Raw genomic sequence first — 22,357 nt, 5'->3', positions numbered from 1 at the left:
AATGTTGCTGTATATAACCGTAAAATTTTCAATGTATATTTAATGCTAATCGTATAAGTTATATCAAATTAATTTCACAAAACTTATTATTTAAATTTACATGCACATTAAATATACATTAGAAATTTTATTGTTATATATAATAACATTATTTATTTTATAACATAATTGACTTATTAGCTCAGTTGATGTTAATAATGCGAAAGTCACAAGTTTGAATCTTGCTTGGACCATTAATTTTAAATTAATTCGTAAAACATATTTTAAAAATTAAAAAAAAAAATACTTACAGATCAAGACTAAGGGCATTTTGGAAAATTTGTTTTTTATGCTGGTGCACAAGCAATATGCCTGGTGCACTTAGCAACACCCCATATTTAACCCACTTTTTAAATTGGGCCGGGCTAAGGCAAAAAACAGGTTGGGCAAGGTGGGCTAGCCGGGTGGACTTAAAATTTTATTTATTTATTTTGAAATTAGGTATAAATAATAATAATAATAGTATAAAAATTCAGGTTTAATCTCTGTTTTATTTTAATATGAATGTTGTATTGTGTTTATAATCCAATAGTTTAAAGTTAGGAGATTACTAATGAATTTAGATTTCTTAAACAGAATTGTTTTAAAATAGTTGCTCTCATTAATTTCTTCTACAATAACAAAAAAATTCATTTGATAAGATTTGATGACACGTTGCAATGGTTTGCAAGTGCACATTTCATTTATCTAAGGAAGATACATGAGATATAGTACTAATATGTTAGTAATTTTTGTTATTGTAAATGACAAAAAAGAAAAAAAGAAGAAAAGAGAATGTTTGGCGTGCATGCAGGAAGATCCGTGGGGGGATGAGCGTACATGTGAATCTACGAAAACGGCTTGTACATTCATTCCTCCGTCTCCTCCTTTCTTCTCTCATTCCTAACTCAAACCACACTACTATTACTATGTCCTATGTCTCTTCTCTAATCTCTTCCTGTTCCCAAAAATAGCATCACATCAGAAAACAAAAACATAATCCTTTTTCTTCTTTAAAACCTCTATTGCAGAACAAGTTAGTTAGTTTTTAATTTGTGTGCTTAATAGCAATCAAGCACAATGGTGGATTCCCCGGTCCTTTCCCCCTCCCCCTCCGTATTGAGGAACCGGTTACTAACAAGAACTGACTCCATGCGCTTCTTTTCTTCGAGAGGAGTCATGAGTTTTGCTTACGGTTTCACGTTGGCTTCTATCTTGTTCATGCTCTTCTTCGTTCTTAATCCTTCTAGCTACCAACAATTATCTCCGAGGCTCAGAAATGCCTTCCAATCTTCACGTGGATCTCATTTCTCTAACGTCTTTGCTCACATTTTCCCCAACTCTCCTTCCTCTTCCCATGACAGCTTTCATCATCCAAGTTCCAATTCCCGTGAAGAATTTTCCGATCATAGGCTAGGGAGTGCTTCTTCTCCTTCTCAAATTTCGAGAAAGGAAGGTTCTGGACTCATACCAAAGGATTCTCAAAGTGAGGAACATAGAATACAGGCACCACAGCAAGAACCTTCTCTCACTGCATGGTCACCGTCACCAACTGCTTCTCCAAATGAACAGCAAGATTGGATGGATATGTGGAAGAATTGTGATATGTATGAAGGTTCATGGGTTAGAGATGATTCATACCCACTTTACAATGCTGGCTCTTGTCCCTATATTGATGAGCCTTTCAACTGTTTCCGCAATGGTAAGCGTGAAAATATGTATGAGAAGTACCGCTGGCAGCCCAAGAATTGCAACGTGCCAAGGTATTTTCTGATGAGTTCGATCACCCTATCAATGTATAGGAAGCAATGTAAGGGAGAAATTCTTTGGTACCCACAGAAATTTAAGGGTTTTGATAAGGCTATTGAAAAACTCTCTCCTTTAATGTGTCCAAACTCATTCAACTATTGGTCTAAAACATTTATACCAGAACTCTTTTCTAAGTTTCTCAGGTACCATAGTAACTCTCAATGTAAAATTGCTATGAGAATATTCCAAGCTAGCTATTATCTAACTTTCGCTCATATTTCTAGACTTCAGTTACGGCTAGTTATTTTTCTTTTTTTGTCTGAGAAGATAGAGATGAATTTTGTTTGTGTTGCTGTACTTTTTGGTTGTCTTTTAGTGAGATGAGTAATGTGCGCAGGTTTAAAGCTAATGAAATGTTGGAGATGCTAAGAGGGAAACGTTTAGTTTTTGTTGGTGATTCCCTCAATAGGAATATGTGGGAATCTCTGGTTTGTGTTCTTAGAAATTCAGTGAAAGATAAGAGCAGATTGTTTGAAGCCTCTGGCAGAGAAGAATTTCGAACTGAGGGTTCGTACTCATTTATCTTCCAAGTATGTCAGATGTTGTTCCCTCACTTTGTTTAAGAAGAAATTTGTATGGCTCTTTTGCATCTTTTCCTGTTTACTTGAACAAAAACAAATGTGAGACATCAGAAAAGATTCACAGTAAAGTGAAAAATTTGTCGATGTTACATTACAACTGATTACTATATGATCAATAAGTAGATAGACATAAGCTCCAGAAATTGAAAGTAACTATACCCAATTGTTTGGTTTGAGTTCCATTTCTTAGAGCTAGGATAATACTGGTGATTAAATTTAAGTTGGGGCTGCTGTTCTATACCAGAAAACTAACTTGGTTAATGTCCGAACAGGATTACAATTGCTCGGTTGAGTTCTTTCGTTCAGTGTTTCTTGTTCAAGAGTGGGAGATTCCAGACCAGAAGGGATCAACGAAAGAAACACTTCGTCTTGATTTGCTTGAGAGATCTTGTGATAAGTACAAAGATGCAGATGTTCTTATCTTCAACACAGGTCACTGGTGGACTCATGAGAAAAGAATAGAAGGGTATTGCTTCTTCTTTTAATTTTTTTTTCCTTGGTAGTTGGTAGAATAAAAGTGATGTTACTTTTCTATTGGACAAAACCTATATGCAATTTCATAGGTGCTTTTAGTATTGTTCTCCAATTAGAATTGAAGTTTCTTCTTGGTAATCTACATAATAAAAGTTTACATTAAAAATCAACATAAATTACTGAAGTGAAACTCTAATTTTGATTCACAAACTGCACTAAAAGAACATAATAAACTATCCATAAGTTTTGTCCTTTTCTATTGATTGCCACTTATTTATAACAGACAAGGTTACAGATCAATGCATGATCTTTCATCTTTCTACTCATAAAAATTATTTAGATTTAGAGGCGGAATTGGGGAAAGTTTAGATGACAGCTTTTTAAGCAACTTGCAGGAAGGGATATTATCAAGAAGGAGATCATATCTATGGACAAATGAATGTTGAGGAGGCATTTCATAAAGCTTTGTTGACATGGGCACAGTGGATAGATTCCAATGTTGATCCTAAGAAAACTACAGTTTTCTTCAGGGGCTATTCTCCGTCTCACTTCAGGTAACAAAGAGCATTTTGTTTAGTGAGTGCTTTGGATTTTGGACTTCAATATAATCAATTTTTATTTTCCTGCCATAGGGGTGGAGAATGGAATTCAGGTGGTAAGTGTGACAATGAGACAGAACCAATGGAAAGTGAGTCTGACCTAGAAACTCCTGAAATGATGATGACTATTGACTCTGTAATTAAGAAAATGAAGACTCCAGTCTTCTATTTGAACATCACGAAAATGACTTATTTCAGGCGTGATGCTCACCCTTCCTTGTTCAGAAACGAGAATATGACAGAAGAGACAAAAAGATATATGCTCTCACACCAGGATTGTAGCCATTGGTGTCTTCCTGGTGTTCCTGATTTGTGGAATGAATTAGTGTATGCTCACCTTTTATATAACTTGAATAGAAACAAGAACAACCCCCCAAAATAATTTTTGATACATTGTTTTTAAACAAACAAAATAGCATAGGCTTCATTTTATATTTGTGATATATTCAGTACATAATTGAATTACTAGGTCGTGTAATTATTTCATTCTTACCAATATGATGGCACCTTATTCTTCTTTCTATTCGCTCCCTCAAAAGCTAGAGGGAGGATCAATGATGTTCCTAAGGAAGCCAGACAAGACTTTTTTATTTTTTATATCATGAGAACTGAAGCCATGATATCTATACTCAAGTTCCTACCCCACCCAAATATGAAGAGGCGCTTAGCATAAATATGACTAATCAGTACCACATTAGGCAAAATTTCAGGAAGAAAGTCCTGGAACAGACGGTATTTTGAAGAACCATACATATATTTGATTGTTTTGAAATTCTTATCTGCACTAAAAGTAAAATTATTATCACTGAAACAATCATATAGCGCTAGCTTTTGAGAGACAGGATTTAGTAATGGTTTTTTATTTTTTTAAGAAAAAAAAGAGAAGGATATAATTCTTCCTAGAAGCCATATCTGCCCAAAATTGAGTGCTAGAGTGAGCATCACTAATTCAACTACACAGAGAAAAACTCACAAGCCAAATAGTTGTTACAAATTCATACAACTTCATTAATTCAACTCATCCTTTAATGTAAGTGGCTCCTCTGACTATAATATGCAAGAACAATCTGATCTTCTTTATTGTGGCTAAAAGTGATATCTCAAAAAACAAATAATGTAATAGTAACCCAAAGCCACCAGTGAAAACCACAAGTTCTAGATGAGATAAAACTTAAAAGAAAGTCAACAAATAGATCTACGAAAGTTCTTTGGCAGCAGCAATAACAGCTTCCTTGGTGATACCAAACTCCTTGTATATTTTTCCTGCTGGAGCACTTGCTCCAAATCGATCAATGCCTATGGCCTTTCCTTGGCTTCCAACAATCTTTTGCCAACCAAATGTTGATCCTGCCTCAATGCTAACTCTAACTGTTACCGAAGCAGGGAGAACACTCTCTTTGTATTCATCTGACTGCTCATCAAAAAGTTCCCAGCTAACAAAAGAAACAACTCTAACAGCTTTTCCTTCCTTCCTTAGATCCTCAGCAGCAGCAGCAGCAATTTCCAACTCAGAACCAGTTCCAATCAAAATAACATCAGGCTTGTTACCTGACGAGTTGTCTGAAATAATGTAGCCACCCTTTTCAACTCCCTCAATAGAAGTTCCTGGAAGTTGGGTCAACTTTTGCCTAGAAAGTGCAAGAATTGAGGGTCTCTTCCTGTTAACCACAGCAACTTTGTATGATCCAGCAGTTTCATTACCATCAGCTGGACGAAGCATCAAAGTGTTTGGCATTGCCCTGAAGCTTGCCAAGTGCTCTATTGGCTGATGAGTTGGTCCATCCTCTCCAAGTCCAATCGAATCATGAGTCATCACATAAATAACTCCAGCTTCACACAGTGCAGAAATCCTTATGGCAGCTCTCATGTAGTCAGTGAAGACAAAGAAAGTTGCACAGTATGGAATGAATCCGGGGCTATGAAGAGCAATACCATTACAGATTGCTCCCATTCCATGTTCTCTAACACCAAATCTAACATTGCGCTCTTCGGGAGTATTCTTTTGGAAATCTCCGTATGATTTCAACAAGGTCATGTTGGAAGAGGCAAGATCTGCACTGCCACCAAGTAGACCAGGAAGAACCTTAACAAGGGCATTTAGATTTTGCTGAGACAGATTTCTTGTAGCATCAGCAGGGCTTTCTGGAGTGTATGTCTGAAAGTTGAAATCAAATCAGAAGGGTATTCAATAATCCAGAAATAAATGATGGAAGTCAAGTTTTATCATGAAGCAAAAATAGGGATGATGAGTGAAGATGCAATGCACATGCTACTTAATATGAATTTTAACTGTAATTAGGAAAGCTAATGATTATAACAAATCATGGAAACAAATCACCACCATTCAGAATTTTTCTCATTATAAGGGCACCAATAAAATTGGATTAGACATCATTCAACTAATAAGGAGATTTAGCCCAGAATAAATATTAAGAGAAACCTGGAAGTTTGTTAGTTTACTCACCGGAAGTGCTTTCTCCCAACCAGCTGGTAATTCACCAGTAATAATAGCCTTCAGCTCTGCAGCTTCCTCACTGTATTTCTTCTCATATTCTGCAAACTTGGCATTCCACTCAGCTTCAAGTTTAGCACCCTCAGGGGTATGGCGACTCCAATGCCTAGGGAAAAGTAAAGAAAGTTACATTCAAGATCATGAAAATCTCAGCAGACTAAGAGGAAACACAGATATCTCTAACTCCCCATCCATACTTTTTAACATCTTCTGGCACATGGAAAGGCTCGTATGGCCATCCAAGATTCTTCCTTGTAGCATCCACTTCTTTAGTACCTAATGCACTTCCATGAACACTGTAGGAGTTAGCCTTGTTTGGAGAACCAAATCCAATGGTAGTGGTTACCTGTGAAATAGTAATCACAGATGAACATAAAGCTGATAAAATACCCCCCAAAAATAGCAAATAAAAATGGTTTACTTTCGCTCACAGAAATCACATTATGCTACTTCCACTAGTATACTCAAGTAACTAGTGACGTAAATGATGTTTTGGATAAATCAATTTGCTTCAATATTCAGTTCATGTAACTAACCTTGATCATAGTGGGTTTGTCTTTGACAGCCTTTGCTTCCTTAATGGCTGCACGAATTTCATCATATCCAGTATTTCCATTCTTCACCCAAATTACATGCCACCCAAGTGCCTCAAAACGTTGATCAACATTCTCAGTGAATGCAATCTCAGTGTCCCCATCAATGGAAATGTGGTTGTCATCATATAAAGCAATAAGCTTCCCTAGACCCCAGTGACCGGCAAGTGAGCATGCTTCATTTGAAATTCCCTCCATTTGACAACCATCACCCAATATAACATATCTACAAGAGTAAAACAAAGAAAAAAACAATTCTCACTGGTAAAACACCAGGAATTGCAAGTACATAGATCACAATGTAGAGAGAATGAAAACAAAACAAGATTTAGTTATCCTACGTGTAATGGTCAACAATCTCATTGTCAGGCTTGTTAAATCGTGCAGCCAAGTGTTTCTCAGCTAGTGCTAACCCAACAGCATTGGCAATGCCCTGACCAAGAGGACCTAAACAAAACACGAGGATAAGCAACAGGACACAGCAAAAAGGCTCACTATGATAACAATAACATAAACTAATGAAATATCTAACCTGTAGTCACTTCAATTCCAACTGTCTCAAAGTTCTCAGGATGTCCAGGAGTCCTGCTCCCCCATTGTCGGAATTCCTTCAGGTCTTCTTCCTATCATGTAACCCGAAAACAACAAATTCAGCTAATGAAGATCCCACAACTTTAAAAGCTTCACAATTATATATCCATCAAAGGTCATCCATATGAACCTTTAGTGGAGGCTATTAAGATGCATATACCACCTCATGTCTTACCAAAGGAGATAACAACACGAGTTAAATTTTGTTCCACTGTCACGTCAATATAAAGATTTTTACATTATCAACCGATTGAAAATCATATCAGGTATGACCGATTTTAAGGTCATTATTATAAAACTTACAAACTTATCATACATGACAAAAAATGTGATTTGATGACTTGTAACAATGCACTTAGATTAAATTCTAACGGGATGAGGATCAGAATTCTGAGTCACAGATCAAAATGAATCCCAATAGTAAAAGTACAAAAAAGAAACAAGGAGAAGTAAAAGCTGACCAGAACACTGTCATAGCCTGCAAGGTGAAGGAGAGCATATTGGAGCATGCAGCCATGTCCAGCAGAGAGAATGAAACGGTCACGGTTGAACCAAGTGGGATTCTTGGGATTGTACCTCATGACCTCATCGTAGAGAATGTGACCCATTGGAGCACACCCCATGGGGAGACCAGGGTGACCAGAGTTGGCCTTCTCAACAGCATCAATGGCCAAAAACCGAATGGTGTTGACGGATTTCTCCACCAGAGAAACCTCAGTGGTCTGGTCCAGTGTCTCAACCGCAGCGGCTCGAACAACGCTGGTGGAAGCGCAAGCACCCCTTCTACGTGAGGACGTGGCTGCTGCTTTGCATGGAGAATGTGACTTGAGGCCAGAGAATGATGGGAAGGAGAGTGAGACACGGTCAGAAGAAGAGCCATGAAGGTACACAGCACGTGCCAGAAGGGCCTGAGATAGATGCAGAGAGGATGTGGATGCCATGGCTTAAGAACCAAAAACCAACCACTTTGTTGAGTGGTTGAAGAGTGTACAAGTGAAGAAGAAGAAGAAGAGTGATGGGAGTGATAGAAGAAAAGGGAAGGGTAGTTGTTGATCTATACACTCGTTTTTCCTGCTATCCACATGTTGTGGACAATCTTAGCCTATGCTTCTGGCTATCTTCTTCTTACTTATCTGCCTTTCATCTTTTTTCTCATCATTTCAAATATATATAATATGATAATATACTTTGTTCCATCTATTCTAAATTTATAATAACTCCTCCCTGTTTAGTGTTTTATATGTAAATAATTTCATATTTTTTTAAACCTTTTTCTACGTACGTATCTAAACATATTCTCTAAAATTAAGAAACATTGTTAAAAATAATGTTTTTGTTTTGCAAAACTATGCAAGTGAGGAAGATTCCTGAAATTACATGACATAAATACTCGAATTACATGACTGTACAAGAAGCTTATATACAGTAAAAAAAAAAAGAAGCTTATATCTTTCTTTTTTCAGAATATAAATGCTCAAGTTAATTTTCTAGAATTACATGATATATTATGTTGCTTCCTTAAATATTTTGAAATATTTCTGTAAAAAAAAAGTTAACATTTTGCAAATTAACTTGATATTTTAAGAGACATAATGAATTGATATTGAATATCAGATTTTATACTTAATTAATTTAACCGTCAAAGTTCTTTTAAACTAGCATTGAATTGACCAATTTAACCGTTAAATTGATTTAATTTTACATATTAAAATAGTTTGGTGTTTTTATCTAACAAAGTTACAAAAGAAGAAACATGTCAATACTTTGTTTTATCCTCTTTATTTAGATAAGGGGGGTTAAAGCTTTGCTGACGTCGGAGCAGAACCACAAATCTTCACCCGCTATGAGTGGCAAATATATTTTATAAAGATAACGAGAAAAAAATCACTTTAATGTGTCATTATCAGCTACAACATTAAAGAAGAAGAAGAGAAGATGTAACTATTATTTTTTAACACAGATGATGGCTTATTTTCTATAAAAAAATGTTTAACTACAAATCAGTCGATCAAAAGAAGATGCGAGCGAGACTGGAACTAAAATTGCGAGGGAGCTTGAATGTAAAATTGAGTTTGCTGCTAAGTTTTATATGGTATAAATAGGTGTTATATTGACTATTTAAATATACAAGTTTTTAGGCTATATGTCTCTGTTTCATAAGTTCAAAGACAATTAAGTGTAAAGAAAAGCCAGCTGAATAATAGTGTGTTAGACATACGTTTAGTTTATAAAGAGATATAAGGTACTTGAATGATTAAGTGAGGAGGAAAGACTAAAAACGTTGTTAATTCTTTTTCTAATAAAATTAACATTCTAATAAATTAATATTTATCGATAAAAAAACAATATTTTAACAAATTAATATTTATTGGTAAAACAACAGTTTTATAGTGTTTTAATATTTTTCGCGTAAAATTGAGGAGACACAAAAGTAATTGAAAATAGCTTATGCTCGAAAGCCATTTTGAATCCACATTGAGAAATGATTTTCAAACAATTATTAAGACTGAAGCTTTTATAGAGTGCCCGACACTTGCTGCCCATGATCACCATTAAACGGATTAAAATCACAGTTAGGTATAAAAAAATACAAGGTTAAAATACTAGTTGATTAACAAATTATTTAGATAGAGAGAGACATCAACTGAACTAAAACGCATTTCATCATCATTTCAAATAAATTAAATACGCTATTATTAATAAGGTACGACTGATGTAAATATGTTAAGAAACAAAAATAATTTCATATTAAATAAAAATATATTTATTTAATATCTTGTAATTTTTTAAAAAATATTTAATATTTTTTAAGTAATTACAATAAGCAATAAACTTTATTTTATTTATTAACATATCACAACTCTTACATTGACAAAATTGTGTTGCATTTAAAATTTAGTCATGGTACATTTAAAGTGAATTTATTTATAAATCAAATAAGTAAAATATTAATATTAACAAGTTAAAATCATAAAAAATTATTATATCTTTTTTCTTAAAATATACATGAGAGTTGCTATTAATTTCTACAAAAAAATTGTTATTGTCTCCTACCAACTTTTAAAACTCATGAAAAGATTATTTTATCCCCCATATACCCTCTCTCTTTCCCTTCCCCTCATCCCAATTTTCCTTCTCTTAGTGTAAATTTTAACACCAAAAGCAAATCTAATACGGAAACATGATTTTATTATAATTTTTATAATTTTTATTAAGATACACAATGAAATTATGATTTTGTTTCAGATCTTATATGTAAAATCATGCTTCCATTATGTTTTTAAGTTAAAACAAATACACAATAAAAACATATTTCTATTTTATATTTTGTTTGTACCACTAGCATTACAACAAAAATGTAATTATGTGGGAAGAACATTTAAAACAAAAAACAAAAAAAAAACTCAGTCATGATAGGGGCAAATAGTAACTTGCCCAATTTGCTTAAGTGAGTCCACATACCCATGGGATTTTCTCTTTGCACCAACCATTTTGTATTCTCCCAATATAATTTCAACACGTATAGTCTATATAGATTGAAAATCCATATGATTCATACGAATTGTTAAAAATATATTTTATGAAATAATTTAAAATTAATGGTCCATGCAGGTCTCCGAACTAATAGACCAATTATGTTAAAAAATAATTAATATTGTTATATATAACACTAAATTTTTTAATATATATTTAAAATTTATATATATAAAAAATACGTTATTAGATCAAAATTAATTGTTACAAAATTTATTATGTAAACTTATATGGGTATATATATTAAATTTTTTAGTGTTATGTAGTTTCAAGACTTGTATGTGTCATTAATTTTAAATTATTTCATAAAACATATTTTTAACAAATCAGTATGAGCCACACACATTGTCATAAACTATACATAAGGACATGGAATTATAAAAATAAGTTAGGTATAAAAGAAAAAAATGGCAGAGGAAGAAAATCCCCATACTGATTATGAAGATGAGGCCCAAACGGTGGTGTGTCTGAGCCCAATTATACAAGTTAGAAAAGAAGCGTGTGCTGTACAACCGGAGGGAGACTCTTGGTGTAAGTGTTGTTCTTCCGATTTGGTTCAATCAAATCAATGATGTTGAGGAGGAGGGGTTCTGTGACCTCCTTCTATTCCAAATTCATCGATTCTCACAATCTTAATTGTGGGCGTTCCTCTTCGAATCCCCATCGCGTCGCTGCTTCTGCAACTTCATTCGATATCTCTTCCGCTTCTGCGTCTAAAGCTACGACCGACTTCGTGTCGTTGACCCGCCACTATGGAAGGTGCTATTGGGAGCTCTCCAAAGCTCGTCTCAGGTTCTTTCTTAACATTCCCGTATCTAATCCATGCAAATAAATTAGTATTTAGATTTAGGATATAGAATTACGATCTCAATCTTCAAGAATGTAAGAGCAAATTATTGTGGTATAGTATAGTTATGCAACCCCAATAGAATACAATACTGGTAGAATGAGAATCCTACAAAATTCACCTATAGTGGATAGGATTTTTATTCATCAAATGGGTCTGGATGATTACATTTACATCCAAAATTTGCTAGTCTGACTATTAAAATACTCACCCTTTCCTCGTACCCATACCTCCGTGTATGTGTGTGTACATCGCATGCTACTTATGAAAAACTAGGAGTGCTACTGTTTGCACTATCTCTTGAATGCCTATTTTGTTAGAATTATAATTAATATATTTTTTTTCCATAGTAGTCATTCTGCTAAAACCTTTTTCGTTTCTTTTCTTATTGTTATGCTACAAAAACCTTTTTTAACTAATCATTTTCTAACTCAATTCCAGCATGCTTGTGGTTGCAACATCTGGGACTGGGTTTGTCTTGGGGAGTGGTAGTGCTGTTGATCTTTCGGCACTTTCTTGCACTTGCTTGGGTACCATGATGGTTGCTGCATCTGCTAACTCTTTGAATCAGGTTGGTTCTTGAAAGATTTTCTTACTCTATACTTGTCTATTGTGATTCATTTTGTTTCCTTTTTTTATTACTTCTGTTTTAAGAGTGACATATTTTACGTTCTCTTAAGATTTGAGTCTCAACAAAATCATGAACATTTTTGGATATGCAAGAATGGTGATTCTGTTCTTAGTTCTATTCCCTGAGTGTAAGCATTCCTTTGTTTGCTACAAAAATGTCATGGAATGGCCATTCCATTCCAAGCTGAGTCTACCGACATAAGAATCACAAGCTTCAGAGGTGGGAACATGATTGCAAGCTGACTTTTTTTTTTTGGGTGTGTGTGTGTTGGTAGGGTGGGAGGGGGGGGGGGGATCTTTTTCCCTTCTATAGCACTCTTCTTACATATTAAATCTTATTCTTTTCCTGACATTTTTTATTGAGCTCCCAAATTTCTTTTATTCTCACACTCCTATGGTGCTGTTATGATTGCAGTTAGACAGAATTTTTATAGCTATAAATTATTTCTTGCCTAAGAATTAATGTTTTCCCAGTTTTAATTGCTTTTCATATAATTCCTTGTTCATTTTCAATGACTTCTTCCTCTCTCACCCATTCTTGATCAAATCAGTCTTTCAATTAGACAATATAAAGAAAGAGGAGTGGGAGTATCTATACAAAGATAGACAAAGATAAACTCAACCTTTTTTTTTTCCTTCTAGCTATGTAACTGTTATGAATGTCAAAATATTATTGTTATTGTTGCTTAAAGACCTTTTAAATAGATTTGTTCTGAAGTATGGGCTTTTTATTCCCCCTTAATGCTGCTGTTAAATTTTTGGTCAACATAAGATCTATTCAATGGCTGTTTCTTTTTTAGGTGTTTGAGATCAATAATGATGCTAAAATGAAGAGAACAAGTCGCAGGCCACTACCCTCAGGACGCATCACAATACCTCATGCAGTTGGCTGGGCATCCTCTGTTGGATTAGCTGGTACGGCTCTACTAGCTACGCAGGTATTGAAACAAATTTGCGTACTTTGTTGATTGTATGCTTTTCTAGTGTAACTTGTAAACCTATGACTGGATTTCTTATAATTGTTTGATGTGCTTTGAGTGGAGGGACTAACATTGCAGCTTTATGACAAGGTTATTCCAGACCAATATGTTAGCTGCTGGGCTTGCTGCTTCCAACCTAATTCTGTATGCATTTGTATATACACCCTTGAAGCAGATTCATCCCATAAATACATGGGTGGGAGCTGTTGTCGGTGCTATTCCACCACTTTTGGGGTAAAATTATGTACAGTTGTTTTTGGCTTTCCTATGTATTGCAAATTTCAGAATGCTTTAGGAATATATGTAACCGTTGTATAATCTTTTTTACCATGTGCAATGTAAAATCCCTATGAAGTTAAGTTGTTAGACCCAATATTGATATGGCTAGACTCAATATTTTACATGTTGGTATTTTATGTGCGTTAAATTTCCATTGCCTGAGACAAATTTTATCCTAGTGATTTATTTGATTTTCTATTGGTCAAAGTATTATTAGTTTTAAATAATTGGCAGAGTTATTCTAAAGCTTACCCCCCTCTTTGTTAGCTTTCTCTCTACTTGCATTCAGAAAAAAAAAAGAAGCTTTCAAGTAGTTAGTGATTGAATGGCAAATTGTAAGTACAGTGGGAGTTATGAGTGATATGACAAAAGATTATGTAATTCAATGGCTAACTGCCTGAAAATGAGTTTCAATTCTTTTGAAGTGGAATTAGTATCTGTCTCTCTTTTTTCTTTTTCTTTACTCACGTTGTCTCACTTCATTCACCATGTGTACGTGTATTTTCTGCCCCTCATCTCCTTTTTGTTGTTGATTTTCAGATGGGCTGCAGCTTCTAATGATATTTCACTAAATGGAATGATTCTTCCAGCTGCTTTGTATTTTTGGCAAATACCACATTTTATGGCCCTAGCCTATTTGTGTCGTGATGACTATGCTGCTGGAGGGTATGCTCTCATAACTTTGTTTGTACTTTATAGTGAGAATTTTGTTTCATACAACTCTTTTGGTGCTCTGTAATACAATATTTGTTTTAAGTGATAGATATTCATATTGTTTGTCTAGTCAATATCTGCCTAAAGTCCTTGTTCATATAAACAATGATGCCATATCTGATTCAGGATAGCAATATAACATTTTTTTGAAATTATGGGGACCCAATTATAAGGACCTAGAAAGTTTTCAAAATGTAGAGACCTACAGGTGGATTTGTCCAAATTTATATAAGCATACGAATTGTACTCATTAAACATGGATTTTGTTACTTATTGACACGTGTGCTTCTGTTGCAAATTTAGGTTTAAGATGTACTCTCTTGCTGATGCATCTGGGCATAGAACAGCATTGGTGGCTTTAAGGAACTCTATATATCTAATCCCTTTGGGGTTCTTGGCTTATGATTGTGAGTAGATGTTTCCTTTTTTCTTGAGATTTTTTTATCTTAATTATCTGGTGCTAGTATTGATTGCATGCTTTGATAGGATTCGATAGAAATTTCATTTGAAGTAAAAGCCTGATCAAGAAATCTTTCTTAAATAAGATTCTGGCCTGTGCCGTTTTGTGGAGTTGTATGAATTTTGAATATTTTATAATTAATAAAATAAAAAATTATAACTTTAGTCAAGTAAAAAATATAGCCTTTTAGCATGTGGCAATGGGGTTGGACAGAGACAAAGCTGACAAGAAATTCAGTATTTGGTTCTGTTAATAACATTTGTTGCCCGTGCCACTGTATTGTCCAAATAGTTGAAGACCTTGTTCGTATGTTTTGTGCTGAAAGGCATTAGTGTAGAAGCTTGCATACAGAACCTTAAACTTGTATATAAGAATTTGTTCACAAATGAGGGGATTTGAGTTAAACTGACGATTGAAATGGTAGAAAGTTTTCATTTAATATGACTTTTTTTACCTCAAGGAAAATCCTGATACTCATGTTTCTGCACTGTCAACAGGGGGTTTGACTTCTGGATGGTTTTGTCTTGAGTCCGCTGCACTTACACTTGCAATAAGCGCTGCAGCATTTTCATTCTATAGAAACCGTACCAAAGAAAAGGCAAGGAGAATGTTCCATGCCAGTCTTCTTTACCTCCCTGTGTTTATGTCTGGGCTTTTGATTCACCGTCGTTCTGAAAACGAACAATTCTTAGAAGACAAAGCAAAGGGTTTTGTGAAATCTGCATCCTCTACGGAGTCTTCAGAGTTGGATGATGATAACGGCGATCAAAATATCAAGGCCAGGCGTCCCTATCGGACTGAAGCGCGTCCTCCCGTATCGTATGCCTCTGTTGCACCTTTTCCCTTTTTGCCTGCTCCATCATATAACTTCCCTTGATATCTGTCAGTTATACGGATTTTGTATGACTTCAACATTTTCTCGGCCAAGTTTTGTTTGGTTAAGTTGATATATTCATTGAAATGATACATTCTAATTTGTCTGTTTAAGCCGTTAAGGTTGTTTTATGTGCCACAATAAAAATTGAAGATGCATCTGTAATCTGAAATAAATGAGATTTTGTTTCTTTTATGACGGCTCTTCCCCCCTCCCCTTTCTCGAGGTTAATATAGGCATAGGATTCAAGTCAAACAATGACATTTGGGTAGTTTTTTAGTTAAATAATATATTCTTAAAATTTAATGTTAGAAGATATCTAAATGTCATTGTTTAAGTTCAAAACTCGTGACAAATACGTAGAGAACATGATTTCAATATTGTTGCATTTTGTATGAGAAGATGCAACGTATTTGGGTAGTACCTTCAAATTTTAAATTAGCAATAAGTTTTTGTATGAGACAATGCAACATACAAAAAAGTGAAAAATGAACACACAACAACATATTGCTAATTTAAATTTTGAAGGTTTTTTATATTTTTTAATTTTTTATTAATATGGATTTTTTAGTTAATGTTTATTAAAAATTAATGTTTTTTCTTAATTCACATTTTTTTGTTATTTTAAATTTTTAATGTTTTATATATGAATATTTTAGTTTTAACATGTTTATTGAAATTTAAATTTAATTTTTTAATATCCATATTTATTAAAGTTAACTTTTTAAAACCTAAAATTTAATTAACTATTAAAAAAATTTCAACATGGAATATCATTAAAAGTCATGATATATTGTTGAATAACAAGTACTCAAATTTTCTAATTCTAGAGAATTTTGGTATTCCATAAATATTTGTGATTGAGTAGATAGTTCTACAAATAAATCATATCAAATTGGAAAAAAAATAAAAAGGTTTCTATAATATATTATAATCATGATTTCATTTAATAATGAAAATAATTCTGTTGATAATTTATATATAATAAAATCATATTTTTACATCCAATGAATCATATTTTTGTCAAAAGAATATTTTTGGAGTAAAAAAGTTTTTTAACACGTGGGATGAGAATAGCAATGATGGATGAGAATAGAAATATCCTTTAGTGAACATGTGGGCCCGCAAAATTTCAATGTATTGTTGCTTTGACCAAAATTGTTCTTGCCTTTAAGCTCTCAAACGTAAATCACATTATTTTAAATTCACTTTTAAGTAAAATTAATAGTACTTCTCTTCATTTATTTTGGTGTACAATAATTGTTCTGAGATTTAAATTTAGGATCTCATGTATATTACCCCAACCTCATCACTAGGCAAACCCCAGTGGTTCTTATTTCTCTTCATTCTAAGCCTGAATTGTATTCGTATTAAAGTCCCAGTTAGTCACCAAAGAAATTGTATTTGTATTTGAAACAAAACTTTTCTCACTTTTTAAGAGACCATAATTATTTCGAAAACACAAGAAAACCATTGTTCTGCGCAGGCCATTAGACGCATACTATAATACATGCAAATATAGATTACAACCGACATGAACTGAGTTAATTATCATTTGAAAATACAACTCATTTTACATTTTATCATGAAGTATGGTCATTTTCACACATGCTATCAAATATTATTTTTTTCCATAAAATTACTTCATATATACATATTGAAAATAGTGGAGTCCTTAATTTATAGATAATTCTTTACTTGAACCGTATTAACTATATAATCACATATACATATTTGGAAATGTTACCTCCTTTCATCTTTCTGCATCGGCCTTCTCAGGAAGTATATGTCATATAGTATTAATTAGTAGACATATTACAACCTCAGAAAAATTCTCACTTCGCGGTTTGAATTCACATTATTCAACACTAAGCAAAGGCAACAAATTAAAAAAGAATCACAGTGGCATTGTCGGTCAACAATATCTACGTACATCAGAGAGAGAGAATGAAGGCAAAAGCAAAAATACTGAACATCCACCAAACTAAACCACAGCAGCATCATGAAGATTACCCTTCTTAACACAAACAATTAGTGATTGGAACTCTTGGAAGCAAGTGGAATGTAACCAACAAATTCACATGCAAGACAGTAGTATCCTAACGTGTGTTCAATCCATCATATCAGTCCACTAAATCTAGTGACTTTCCACTTCAACATCGCTTAACAGCTGAATTAAATTAAACTCGACTTGAAATGGAAACTGAAATTTTGGAAATGATGAATAGTCTCAAAGTGGAAGCTAACATAAACTTTTTAAATTAAGGAAATATAACTGATATTTAGTATTTGCCCTTCGATATTGTTTCCAATTCAATGCTTTTGTAAGCATGTTCGCATGAGATGAATTTTCGCGTGTGATTAGATTTTATATAGATTCACATCAAAATATTTTACTTTGTATTTTCTCATCACAATTATTAATGTTTCCACGAACTCATAGATGTTTAGTGAAGGGATAAAGATAAAAAAATTTGAGAAGAAATCAAATTACTAAAGCATCTTAAAATAGATACTCCCTCAAATCACTTTTCTGTATATTAATTTTTTTCTTCGGACTTTTAAATTAAAAATTCATAATAAATAGATCAAAATTATCAAATCTACAGTTTTTATTTATTTATAAATGATAAATTTGTTTAAGAATTCATTAAATAAATTCAGTTTAACATATAATATTTTTTAAACATACAAGATTAGATTATAATAAATGTTCAATTTATCTCAAATTTGATACACATAATTATTGAGCTAATATCAAAATATTTAGTGGTTAGATTCAATAAAAAAGAATAAAATATAGAAATTCTATAAAAGCTAATTAAATTAAATTTTAAGAAACTGTAGAAAAGAAAAAGTGGATCGTGTCAAATATAATACAAGTAGCTGTTTAATTTTTATGCAAAAAAAAAAAGAATAAAGTATAGAAATTCTTTAAAGGCTAATTAAATTAAAGTTAAGAAACTGTAGAAATGAAAAATTCGTGTTAAATATAATAAAAGTAGCTGTTTAATTTTTATTCAATAAAAAGAATCAAATATATAAATTTTATAAAAGATAATTCAATTTGAGAAACTGCAGAAAAGAAAAAAAATTGTGTTAAATATAACAAAAGTAGCTGTTTATTGAATAAAAGGAACAAAATATCGAAATTCTAGAAAAGGTAATGAAACAGCTTTTACTTTTACTTTTAAGGACAAGAGAAATAATAAATAAGTTAAATCAAACAAGTTTTTGATAATGAATGAAAAAAACACACAAGTTTTTTTATGTATAATTTATTAATTAAATATTTAGAGTAAAAAACTTTATCAATGTTTTGTCATATTCAAAAATGACTATCTTTTAGGAAACACATATATTTTACAATTCATATATATAATAGTTATGCTTAATTAGGATATGATTGCCTCATAAAACACTACTACGTGTATAGATTATCCAAATAGGCCAACCAAAATTTCCAGTGTTATTGATGTAGCTGCACCTTAATTACAGTTCCGATTATGCACTAATTTATCTATCAGCTGAATAGCAGCTATATTCGGCGTTACATTCTTTCCCTAAATTTGTTTTTCTTGCTCTTTTCCCTCATAATATCAGCTCATACCGAAAACACAATATTTTCTATTTCTAAGAATGCGCAAAAAATTTTAAAAAACAATCCACGAGCGTGATTTTGATCATAATTTTTGGGGTGTTTGCAACTTTAATTGTAACCAAATCGGCATATTTGTCACTAATTTCCTACAATATCAAACAACACAACGAAATTAAAATGGTGACAGTAATTTAAAATCTTGCACGCAATTGCAACATATAAAATTCTATTTTACCACTGATATAACTCGATTAGTTTATATATATATATAACCAAGATAGAATATGGAGTTGAGCAGCAATGTAAGAATTTCTCTCCTAAATTAAGCATAATGAATACTGATGGAAGGAATTGAAGCATGCTAGGACACACCTTAAGGGAGATATATGTATATATGTATATCCATCCTTAATGCTTCCTATCCGACAGTATCAGAGGAAATTCTAGAAAGAATAATAATAACAGAGAATAAAATTGAACAGAATCAATTTATGCTTAATTTGAAATTCCTATTTACATTACATCCATTGAGCTTGAACTTAAGAAGCAATGGCCCCTTTGGTGTCATATCAACATTAGCTACACCATGATCTTCACTCCCAGCTTTTCTACATGAATCCAAACCCACTACCTCAGACCTGGAAATATTTTCATGAGGCACCGTTTGCTGACATCCTTTAATCACAGTTTCAGCATAATAAAACTTGTTCATCCTATGGATCTCCTCTAATGTAGTGTGCCGTGCCACAGCTAAAATATCCACCATTGAGCGTTTCTTACATCTCCATTTACGCCTTTTGCGTTTATCTTTCACTGCCTTGGATGATGGCAAACTCTTACTAGCATGAGTTGAACTTGGGAGGGTACATGTGTTTGCTGCTGGTTGAGATAAATTGTCAGAAATGCTGCAGTTAAGCTGATTTGAGTGACTTGCCTCTTCATGTGCTGAAGTGTGGTTGGTGACTTTGTAGACACACTCATTGTTAGTACTTTGTGGGTGGTCATCATCAATGAGATGTGGCACTTCAGCTTTGCAAAAATCAGCTTCTTTATTATCATTATCATCTAGTGATTGCATCAAGTTGGAACAACCTTGGAGTGATTCAGCAGGTGAAGTTTGGCGTCCAAATGGTGGCAACACCTCCTTGAGACCATGGTTAAGACACAATTGCAAGTGCTTCTCATGAAATGGCCAGTTATGAAGGATATTTATGTGACGAGAAGCAATTACATACTGTCTGCAACATAATTTATAATCTATTAGTGATTAAGAGAAGAACTATTTCATGTTTATTTCCTCTTCTGTTTGTCAACAACAAAAGTTAAACTAGCCTTAAACAATCCTTCCAAAATCTAAACACATTTTTGATAAAATTCACATAAGGAAATGCAAAAGGCAAAATCAAATAAGAAAAAGAGTTGTTGAACAGAGAATAATCATAAGCTTAAGCTGTGTAGCAAAGATTATAAGTAACCTACAATCAACATGTGCTTCACACCTTACAAGCTAAAGATATTGCAATTCAAGAGATCAATCTAAAAATAGAACATGCAATAATGTCATAATATTAAAGGGAAAAAAAAGTAAAACCTCATTCATAAATTGAAATGCAAAGGTATGTTTATGGTAACTTTTTCAACCACATTAGTACCTTATTGAGAAGGGTTTAACATCAGCTCCAGAAACCGTTTGTTGTAGCAGAGATTGCGAAACCGCAGGTAGGTTTTGGTTTTGCTGCTGAGACATAATTCACCTGTAAGATTGCAGCTTACCAAGTGGATCCCAAACTAAACACTCTAAATTAATATTTAACCAAAAGTCCTGCAACCCCAGTTTTCGCCTATAACCACAGGAACGCCATACATAAGATGCCGAAGAAAAAACTCCATAAAATCACCAGGTGCAATACCCTAGGACACACAAAAACAAAATCAGAGATTCACAGCCACAAAATCTGCATGTGGGTACGCAAAAGATGCTCAATTTATCAACAGAATAGAAGGAAAAAGAATCAAAAGATAAAACTTTATAGTGAGTTTTTGAAGGAAACAAACGACAGAGTCACTAAAACCTCGAAGCTTCGGAGGAAGGGTCATAGAAGTGGCGGGGGAGAAATGGTTAGGGTTTGGGTTTGAAGGAAATGAGTATGGCGAAACGAGAAACACGATTTCAGTGTTTGAAAAGAAATAGAAGTTGAAGAGAGAGAAAGTAAGCGGAGCATGAGGAACTGACTGAGAATAGAGGCTGTAGAATGGTCTCTTGGGAGTAGTTCAGTGTTGTGTTGATTTTTCTGTCTTTCTTTCTTTTTACTAGTTTTTAAAGTCTCTTTGTTTTCCGTTTCGTTTGGGCTGGTTTTATTTTTGTTGACTTCATTTAACTATTGCTAACCTCTAACATTATAATTAAGGAAGGGTTATTTTCGTTAATTTTTAATTCGGCTAATTTGCCTCTGCTGCTATTCATACACTAAAGTTTTGATGGCATGTGGAAGCCTCCTTAATTAATAGCCCCAAAACAGGGCATCCTCATATACTTGGCTTGTCATAAATTACCAATGCACTCATCACTTCTATTCTTAGCCACAAATTCAACTAAAATCATGAATAAATAAAAAAATCAACTAAAATCGGGAAATGTGTCTATTTGCAGAAAATGAATTGGGTCATAGATGGATAAGGGAAAGCTTGATTAAAATAATTTACCTTGGTCTGTATAAATTTAACAATCTGTCGATATATATATCTAGCTGTGCTTGTGTTTTGGGTATATTAAATATTAATTAATACAACTTGGGGCAAAAACAAATTCCAAGGTAATGCAAATGCTTTCTTTTCTAAATGGCAGATATCTGCAAGAGGTATCTGAATGCAAAATCCAACCTCTACAGGAGAGAGTACAATCAGCAAGAGTCTCAGATTTGCCTCATAAAGGAAAACACACAAGTCTACATGAGATATCCTATCCTATGGTGATTTTATTTCCATATTGGGAGGCTTATTACAGCTTAGAACCCAAGTGTATGCTGAGATTCAGGAATACTGATTTTAGTTGCTTTACTATACAATTTGTAATTTCCAATGCTTTACTGGTTTCAGCCGATCAATGACAATATTCTGACATCATAAAAGCATAACAGGCTTGAGCAAATTTAGCAAAATTTGGTGCAGTTGCAGCAAGATTAATTTGCGTCCAGTCCAGTTTATAGTTGTAATTAAGTCTCCAACATTCTGCAATAAATTGAAGTGGCTTATGCAACATGG

At 33.3% G+C, this 22,357-nt stretch overlaps 4 protein-coding genes across 5 annotated transcripts; 2 read left to right on the top strand and 2 right to left on the bottom strand.

The window, feature by feature from the left end:
* Window positions 1-609: 609 nt before the first annotated feature.
* On the top strand, window positions 610-4,121 carry LOC100805966 (protein trichome birefringence). Its single transcript, XM_003555585.5, has 5 exons — window positions 610-1,781; window positions 2,165-2,357; window positions 2,681-2,874; window positions 3,278-3,436; window positions 3,515-4,121. Exons 1-5 carry the CDS (start codon window positions 1,099-1,101, stop codon window positions 3,861-3,863), a joined length of 1,578 nt encoding a protein of 525 aa, XP_003555633.2. The 5' UTR covers window positions 610-1,098; the 3' UTR covers window positions 3,864-4,121.
* Window positions 4,122-4,465: 344 nt separating this feature from the next.
* On the bottom strand, window positions 4,466-8,352 carry LOC100805786 (transketolase, chloroplastic). The gene is made up of 7 exons (XM_003556503.5): window positions 7,639-8,352; window positions 7,119-7,209; window positions 6,928-7,033; window positions 6,530-6,812; window positions 6,191-6,339; window positions 5,946-6,099; window positions 4,466-5,636 (listed from the first exon to the last, which is right to left on the bottom strand). Exons 1-7 carry the CDS (start codon window positions 8,116-8,118, stop codon window positions 4,677-4,679), a joined length of 2,223 nt encoding a protein of 740 aa, XP_003556551.1. The 5' UTR covers window positions 8,119-8,352; the 3' UTR covers window positions 4,466-4,676.
* Window positions 8,353-11,123: 2,771 nt separating this feature from the next.
* Window positions 11,124-15,688, top strand: LOC100806314 (protoheme IX farnesyltransferase, mitochondrial). The gene is made up of 7 exons (XM_003556504.5): window positions 11,124-11,503; window positions 12,000-12,129; window positions 12,989-13,126; window positions 13,269-13,402; window positions 13,988-14,113; window positions 14,465-14,568; window positions 15,119-15,688. The coding sequence occupies exons 1-7, from the start codon at window positions 11,280-11,282 to the stop codon at window positions 15,496-15,498; spliced, it is 1,236 nt and encodes a 411-aa protein (XP_003556552.1). The 5' UTR covers window positions 11,124-11,279; the 3' UTR covers window positions 15,499-15,688.
* Window positions 15,689-19,399: 3,711 nt separating this feature from the next.
* Window positions 19,400-21,420, bottom strand: LOC102668095 (uncharacterized). 2 transcript variants are annotated; one of them, XM_006606507.3, is made up of 3 exons: window positions 21,169-21,420; window positions 20,749-21,007; window positions 19,400-20,334 (listed from the first exon to the last, which is right to left on the bottom strand). In XM_006606507.3, the coding sequence occupies exons 2-3, from the start codon at window positions 20,841-20,843 to the stop codon at window positions 19,581-19,583; spliced, it is 849 nt and encodes a 282-aa protein (XP_006606570.1). In that variant the 5' UTR covers window positions 20,844-21,007; window positions 21,169-21,420; the 3' UTR covers window positions 19,400-19,580. The 2 variants fall into 2 exon arrangements, with proteins under 2 accessions (XP_006606570.1, XP_040869422.1); XM_041013488.1 differs by having other exon boundaries at window positions 20,749-21,420.
* Window positions 21,421-22,357: the final 937 nt, after the last annotated feature.

Source organism: Glycine max, chromosome 20 (genome assembly GCF_000004515.6).
Source record: "Glycine max cultivar Williams 82 chromosome 20, Glycine_max_v4.0, whole genome shotgun sequence".
NCBI classification, from domain to species: Eukaryota; Viridiplantae; Streptophyta; class Magnoliopsida; order Fabales; family Fabaceae; genus Glycine; species Glycine max.
This window is presented reverse-complemented; position numbering and strand designations above follow the sequence as displayed.